Here is a 7721-nt window from a genome sequence, read left to right as displayed (position 1 = left end):
GCCACACTTGTGACTCTGTCTTTCCAGGACCACCTGGGGAAGATTTGCACACAGAGTTTACACTAGATTTAGAATTAGTCTCATGAAAGCTTTGTTAACCAGAACTCATTCCGGAGGATCTAAAAAGTATATTTAATAACCCATAAATCTTCTATGAATCCATTTTGCTTTATTCTGGAAGAAATACAGTTGTTTAATTTCAATGTGTTTCATTATTACTCTTTTTAGATGAGATTTCTTCTAATTGAGCAGATTCTTCTGTAATGCTGTTTTTCTCTAATTTTGTCCAATTCTAATGAAATCAAAATATTTTCTTTGACTCTTATGAAATTATTTTGATTTTTCAACTTGATCAAAAATTCATAGCATTTATTTCACTTTGACTTGAGTTTCCAAAATTGTCAGTGAGCTCCAAATCACACTTTGTCTTTCACTAGAAGTCTTGCTCCAGGAGCAAGCAAGTTTAGAAATGTGTTTAGCAAGGCAGGTTATTCAAGGAGATTCACCCAAGCAAGTAGAGATGTCTGCATGTGAGCTGGCTGCCTGGATTCTGTTTATGGTCAATGGAGAAATAAAGACAAATTTAGAGTAGAGTTTGTCTCCTAGGTCAGTTGGTCTCCTCCTGAAGGAGGTTCTGGTGGGTGGTAGTTGATATGCTGCACACACTAAAGTACCTATTTTTCCCCACTAATGGGACCCAAGGGTGACTACTCATAGGGAGACCACCCTTTCAGAGCATCCAAAAGCATCTGGGCTGAGTCCCATGTGCTTTGTAAGCATATCAGGTAGAGCGTGGTCCTGGTGACTTGGGGACAGAGCTGGGGCTCAAGCTGTGCAGAAGACAGTAACACAGGTAATGGCCTGTTGTAGGCACTCTCTTAGTATCATAGATAATGGCTTTATGTTTAGGTAGAATATAAAGGAATATGCTTCCAAAAATACAACCATTTTGGGTTGCATTGGGTTGTATCCCAGCCACAGGGGTCAGGACTCCCTGTGTTTTAAAGCCTGAACACAGCCCCAGGCACAATTCCGTTACAGGAATATTGGCATCTGATGCTGTTGCAATGTCCCAGACCTCCATCTGCTGCTCTGGAGGAATATGACTTGCTTGTGGATCCTGTGTAACATCTGGCACCCCACGACTGTCTCACGTAGCCTAGGGCATCTCCAGTAGCACTGAAAACAGCTACGTTTGGGCAGCTGACTCATGTCGAGCAGTCCTTGAGCAGAGATTGCTGGTGCAGTGCTGGTTTTGAAGAGCAAGTACCTGCTGTTGGTTGTCTGTCCCTTGAGGCTGGCATGGGTCACTCACTGCAGGGAAGTCTGATTACATGTGGCTTTCCTAGAGCCTGGGGTCACCTTGATCTCCTGGTGTCCTGTAATAGCTGTGAGAACAGACCACACGCCTGCATATCTCCATGCACAGACTCTGTGCATGGGACTTCAGAAACTACTGTTGCTCTTTTACACAGCATCTTGAGGGATGCACATAAAGATGCAGCTGTGTGAGCTTCCCCCGCCTCAGTCCTCCCCTTGTTTCTGGGCTGGGGCTGCTGTCAAGGGCCAGCACCCTGCCCAGTTTGTGGCTTGTCAAGCCTGGCTTCTGTGGCTCAACCTGGGGTTTTGGGTAGGCAACTGAACCAGGCCCCTCTGATCTCCCTGTTGCTGTCCCTTTCTGGCCCTACTCACAGTGCTTGGCCACCCCAGGAGCCTTTTCATATACAGCCCTGCCATCACAAGGTTGCCTTCTTTCAAGCTCCTTCCCCTGTGGACAGAACTGGCGAGAGGATTTCACCTCACCTTTGCACAGATCCCAGCTGTGACTTTTGCCGCCCATTGCCGGTGCCCAGTCCTCACTCTCCAGTTTGGCCAGCAGAGCTGACCACTTGTCCTGAATGCCAGTAAAAATACAGCAGCTTCCAAAGCCTGCTCCATCAAGCAAGATGTCTCATGGTCCCCAGCTCCACAGCAAGGCTTCCTCTGAAGGGACCTTGCTGACCATCTGTTCCCAGCCCTGGAGAAGGGTGGATTAGCTGCAGCTGCCCTGGATTTCTCTTCCTCTAGTTGGGCTCTCCGTACCCTGGGTCTGACAGGTGATAGCTAAGCCCTTGTCCATACTGTGTCCAAATCATTCTCTTGTCCATGGTTTTGCTGGCTGAGGTGGTAGCACCCAGCAAAGCCTTTTCAAACCAAGAAGTCCTAGAGCATTTAGTCCAAGGACAACCCTCAGGAATGCCACCAAGGTATCCCACAGACACCTGATCAGATGTGGGGTAGCTGGTGTGACAGGGAAGGGATATGGAGCAATGAGGAGCTGTGGACAGCAAGTGAGGGAGATGCAATGGGGAACAGCTCGTAGGGCCTGGCCCCTTCCATGCTTGCATAGCTGCTGGAGAGGTTTATTGCTTTTTTGGTTCCTGTCTCTGCAGTCCTGAGGTTTGTCAAGCCCAGGTCTGTCACTTGTTTATGGGAAAGGAGGAGCTGTGGCTGAGGTATAGGGCAGGAACATCACAGCATCACAGAGCAGCTGAGGGTGGAGGAACCTCTGGAGATCATCTAGTCCAACCCCCTACTCTAAAAAAATTGTGCAAACAATTCAAAACCTCTCCCAAATTCTTTCCTTCACATCTCCCAATCACAAGTGGTCTCCATGCTCTGCCAGAGGCCACAGTGAGAAGCAGAAATGTTTTTCTCAATGTCTATTCCCGGACATGGTGTGCAGCAGCCCTGAGGGGCCTTCTTGCCCTCCACTGTGCCCTTCCCATGCTGGGTACCAGGGTTTCCCACCATGTACTCAAAGGAGCCTTCCACTGCTCCAGCCCTCATTTTTATCTTGATTTCCAAAGGAAGAGGAGCCTATGAGATTTCTGTAACTGTGTTCCCATACATTCATTAGCTGTTCTGTCCCCTTCTTCCTCTCACATCTGCAGGGCTTCTCTCATCTGCATTCAGGGGAAGGGGAGAAAGACAGAGAGCTACTCTGTTTTGCAAGCACGGTTGCTGCAAGCCCCTGGAGAACACCCTTATGGGTGTTTTATGTTTAAAAAGCCCTTATGAAAGACTTCAGCAGCACAGCTACCGGTCCTGTGTCTCCTGGTGCAGGCAGTCCACACATGCATCATGGTCAACCCGTTGGTACACATATGAAAAACACTTTTATTGGGAGGGTAGTCAAACACTGGCACAAGTTGCCTGGGGGTGTTGTGGAGTATTTGGAGACATTCAAAACCTGCGCGAACAAATTTCTGAGCAACCCACTTATAAGCTGGCCCTGCTTTAAGCAGCAAGGGCTTGTACTAGGTGACCTCCAGAGATCCCTGCAGGCCTCAAACCTCCTGTGAGCTGTGACAACTGCCTCAGCCATGGCAAGGGCCATCCGTCTGCCTAGCAGCGAAGGGCAGTGTGAGACAGCAGAGGTGATGGGGACTGGAGCTGCAGGGGGACAGGGGAGCAGGGCCTGACTGGGACTGAGAGGCTCCAGGGGAGGTGCAGGGGCTGACGGTGCAGCAGCAGGAGCAGGAACAGAAGGCATGGAGGAGAGCAGGAGGTTGGGGACAGTTTGGAGAGGTCAGGGAGGAGTGTGAGTGCTGTGAGTCCCGCTGCACATAGGTGTGCTGGGAAGCAGGGGTAGCTATCTGGCTGTGTTAGGGTCACGCTGTCCTCCCCTTGTTCCCTGGAAGGACACACCTGGGACATGGAGCTGGGACTCATTCTGGAGACCCCTGCATGGCCGTAGGTGCTGGGAGCTGACATTGCTGAGGAGGCTGCAGCTGTGTCATGTTGCATTGCATCGGCATGGTGCACACTGTTATTCCTGCTGCTCTGTGGCTCACTGAGCAGCCACAGGTCAGATTACTCTATGTCCCCTAACATGGTTGAAGCATGTGTGTGTATAGCAGCCTGATGTGTTATAAAGACCTGCATCTTTTTATAGTGGCTTTTTGAAGGCTGGGCTCTTCATACAGCCAATCCAAGCTCTGTCAAGCAGCTCTGCCATCCTTCCCTAAATAGCTTCCCACTGTGGGTAGTCAGCTCTGAATTCTGGGGGTGATGGGGGGACAGTGGGTAGCAGTGGCACAGAGTGGGTCTTCAGCTGCTAGAAAGTGGCCAGGGCTTCAATGAAGTCAGTGGAGTTGTGGCTGTACGCAGCGTGTGCCTGCCTGACACAAAGGGTCTGCCGTGTCTCCCTCATGGCACAGGCACAGGGTGGTCACTTGGGTTGGGGGTGCAGTCTCCATGCTGACCTGCAACATGGGCAGCACCAAAGCTGAGGGAAGTGCATGACTGATTTTTTTCTCAAATCAGCCTGGGCAGATGAAGTGGGGTCTGCATCAGGTGCAGGACATGTGGTACTTCACCTGGTATAAAGTCTGCCAGGACAAAATATCCCTTAGCTGCTTTCTGCTGGTATCCAGAGTCAGCAGTAAGTTTGCCCTGGGTCAGGACATTCTTTGTGGCTGCATGAGTTTCATTGCCAGTATGTGTCCTGCAGCTACACCTACCACTTGGAGAATCCAGAGAGAGCTTGCCATGACTGGCACTGAAAAGCTACCCCACCTTAGATCGCTGACAAAGATGTTTGTGAGATGTCTTCAAGTCAGGGGCCTGGCTCCTCTTGCTCTGCTAACACCAGCACTTGCCCACAGTTTACAGCCAGATAAGCCAGGGGAACTGGACCCACAGCTGTAGGACAGGTGATGGGGGATCCCTCCAGCCAACACTGGTGCATCACTGAGCTGGTACTGTAAGGAAATTTGCAATTACTGCCTCTCCTAGGATGGAGGGAATGTAACCAGGTCACAGGGGGCTGCCTGCCGGCTCTCCCTTGGCCCAGGTTTGAACCTTGCTGCTCACTGGCTGTACATGGTGGGCAAATACCATTGGAGCTGGCCAAAGCACTGTTCATCTGGTTTGGGTTTCTCAAAGGGACCTCTAAGGAATAGCAAGTCATCTTTTGATTCTGGGCAAGGGGTTTTTAGAGGGAGAACCCTGCTAGTCAGAGAACCTGGAGCCTGATTTTGTCCTGCTGGTTGAAGCAGGGCAAGGAATTAGCTTTTGCAACGCTGGAGCTCCAGATTGGATCCTGACACTTACCAGCCTGGGCCTTGGCAGCTGCAGGGCTGCTGTAGCTTGCAGTGGGCTCCCCCATTTCTCCTCCATTTGCAGCAGGCGAGATACCGCACCACACCACTGGCTGCTGGTGCAGGTCTGCAGTCCCTCCATATGTGAAATGATCCTTATGATAATTGTGTTTACATGTCTGGGATTGCAAGGACAAGCTTTTGAGGACAGACTAACAGGCATCTGCAATCTTCCCCAGTGGAGACCTGCTCCCAGTTTGGTCTGAGATGTTTCTGCCTTGGTGAAATTCCCTGCAAAGCCTAAGCAGGGACGCTCCTTGCCCTTCATGGGATGCAGATGGAGGAGAGGGGCTGTGGAAAACCAGAAATATAAATACTCTCATCCATCTGGCTGCTCTGGAGGGATTTTAATCCCAGTCTGGAAAGGGCCATCAGCAGCAAGGGCAATGATTGCAGTGACAGGCAGAACCAGGTGGGCAGAGGCAGGTCTTGGCCACGGTCTGGGGAAAGACGTGCTATTCTGGGCCTTGCATCTGCAGGGCTGTGCTGAGCCCCTGCAGTGGCGTGCCAGGTCCTGCCTGGGAGACGACACAATGCATCTGCCCAGCAGAGCTCCCAGCTCAGTTTCTAGCCACTCACTCTGCCAGGCAAACATCTGGCATTGGGCAGGAGGTCTTGAGCCCAAGGTCTCACTTCCCTGGAAGCCCTGGGCACAAAGGAAGCCACAATGCAGCTGGCTTGTGTGGTGTCTCCAGGACAGACCCAGCAAGCCCTCAGCTGAAGAGGATGAGGAGAAGGCATCAGTGCTGCCTGCAGGAGGAAGGCTGTGGGAGAATAAGAGGGTGAAGCAGCAGCGAGGAGAACCGGACATGCCCTGGGCCAGGCACCTTTGGTTGCTGCATTGGGAAATGGTGGCTTTGCTGGATAGTTTGTAAGAACAGGTACCCATATCCCAGGGACATGGTGCTGACAGTGTGCCATTGAAGGGATGCAGGGGATCATACTGCAGGCCAGAGTGGCATGTGGTGGCTCAGCATGCCACCCCTTCCTGCCCAGGGTAGCCACAGTGCTGCCTGGTGTGCATGGGAGATTACAGATGGGTTGGCAGCGGGGGCTGATCCAGAGACAAGTTGGGGGCAGCTGTGCATTGTGGTGATGCCAAGGGAGGTGACAGTCTGCTCTAATGAAGCATCCTCTCCTGCTTGTCTTTCCAATCCCCAGGAGAAGATCGAATATGCCTTCCTGATCTTCTTTGCCATTGAGGCGATGCTCAAGATAATTGCCTATGGGTTTCTTTTCCATACGGATGCCTATCTCCGAAACGGCTGGAATGTGCTTGACTTCTCCATCGTGTCCCTTGGGTAATGCAAGGAGGGGGAGCTGCTTGGGCTCAGCTTGTGCCAGGCCTGGGATAGCCCATCAGCTACGTTGATTTTTTTAGTGACTGCAGTGGATTTGGGGGCAAGTCATAGACTCAGTTCATGGCATTCTCCCATGGGCCCCATTTTCATGCCCTGACATTCCCTGGGATCCTCTCTAAGTCCTGTTTCTTCCTGTCTGACACCTTAATGCCTCTTAGGTCTCCTTGTCCTGGAGAATGGGAGTGGCATGGCACACAGGGAGAGGGTTCACTGGGAACCAGGGGGTGGGAGGGCCCCTGGCTGCTCTGCGGTGAAGGTGGCACCCAGTGGAGGGGTGCCCAGCCACAAGTGCACCCAGGAGTTGGACTTAGCCAAGAGCTGTTCCCTGGGTCAGGCTGAGTGTGGCTGGCAGAGCCTGTCCATCACTTTCCTGCCTGCAGAGCTCTGAATCCTTAGCACAGATTTCTTGGTCTCCATCCTCATGCCCTTCTCTTTCTCCCTGTCCTTCCTTCTGCTTCTCCCTCTTCCTTCCCTGCTCTGTGCCCCGGTTCTTTCAGGCTTATCACCATGACCCTGGAGCAGGTCAATGCGAAGCAGGGAGGGACTTCAGGGGGAAAAGGCGGCTTTGATGTGAAGGCCCTGCGAGCATTTCGTGTGCTGAGACCCCTGCGCCTGGTGTCCGGAGTGCCAAGTGGGTGCTGAGTGCCCTGCCAGCATGAAGGGCTGGCGGTGGATTGAACCCTTGTGCCTGGCCAGGGTGGGGGGCCATGAGTTTCTTGTTGCTGCTGGGTCAAGCCCAGCCAGAAGGTGGGTGTGGAGGAGCAACAGGTTCTTGCTCATACCTACAGCTTGCAGTTGACAACACCGGGGATCTGCAGGTCGGCACACATATAGCTCCCTCCGTGGCTCAGTGTCAGCACCTTTCGGTGGCCAGTGTGAAAAGAGCCAGGGCATCACTCTAGTTTATCAGGGCAGGGATCTCCTTCTCCCATAACTCATGTGAATACAGCGAGAATGAGAGCAACAGAACAAATGGAAGGGCATGAAGCAGCCTCCAGCACTGCCTAGTGCCTGGCTTTGCTGGGGTCTTCTGCATGCTTGCATGGTGGGTAGAGAAAGGATTTCTTGCTTCACAGATTTCAGTCCCAACCCACCTGTGCCCCTCTTCCCTTGGCATGGGGCATTTCAGAGGCTGCTTGTCAGAGGGGCTGGCAGGAATGGAAGGTGCACCCAAAGCTGTTTAGGAAGTGGTTGACCTCCTCTCCCTTCTTGGTGC

General features: G+C 52.1%; 1 protein-coding gene across 1 annotated transcript in view; it reads left to right on the top strand.

Moving 5' to 3' along the window:
* Positions 1–6307: 6307 nt before the first annotated feature.
* CACNA1S (calcium voltage-gated channel subunit alpha1 S) overlaps positions 6308–7721 on the top strand; it is a 34435-nt gene continuing 33021 nt past the window's right edge. Inside the window, exons 1-2 of the mRNA XM_075775710.1 lie at positions 6308–6445; positions 7003–7136. Of these exons, the coding sequence (XP_075631825.1) occupies positions 6351–6445; positions 7003–7136 (229 nt within the window). The 5' untranslated portion in view covers positions 6308–6350. The remainder of the gene's footprint in view (positions 6446–7002; positions 7137–7721) is intronic.

Source organism: Balearica regulorum, chromosome 25, assembly GCF_011004875.1.
Source record: "Balearica regulorum gibbericeps isolate bBalReg1 chromosome 25, bBalReg1.pri, whole genome shotgun sequence".
NCBI classification, from domain to species: Eukaryota; Metazoa; Chordata; class Aves; order Gruiformes; family Gruidae; genus Balearica; species Balearica regulorum.
This window is presented reverse-complemented; position numbering and strand designations above follow the sequence as displayed.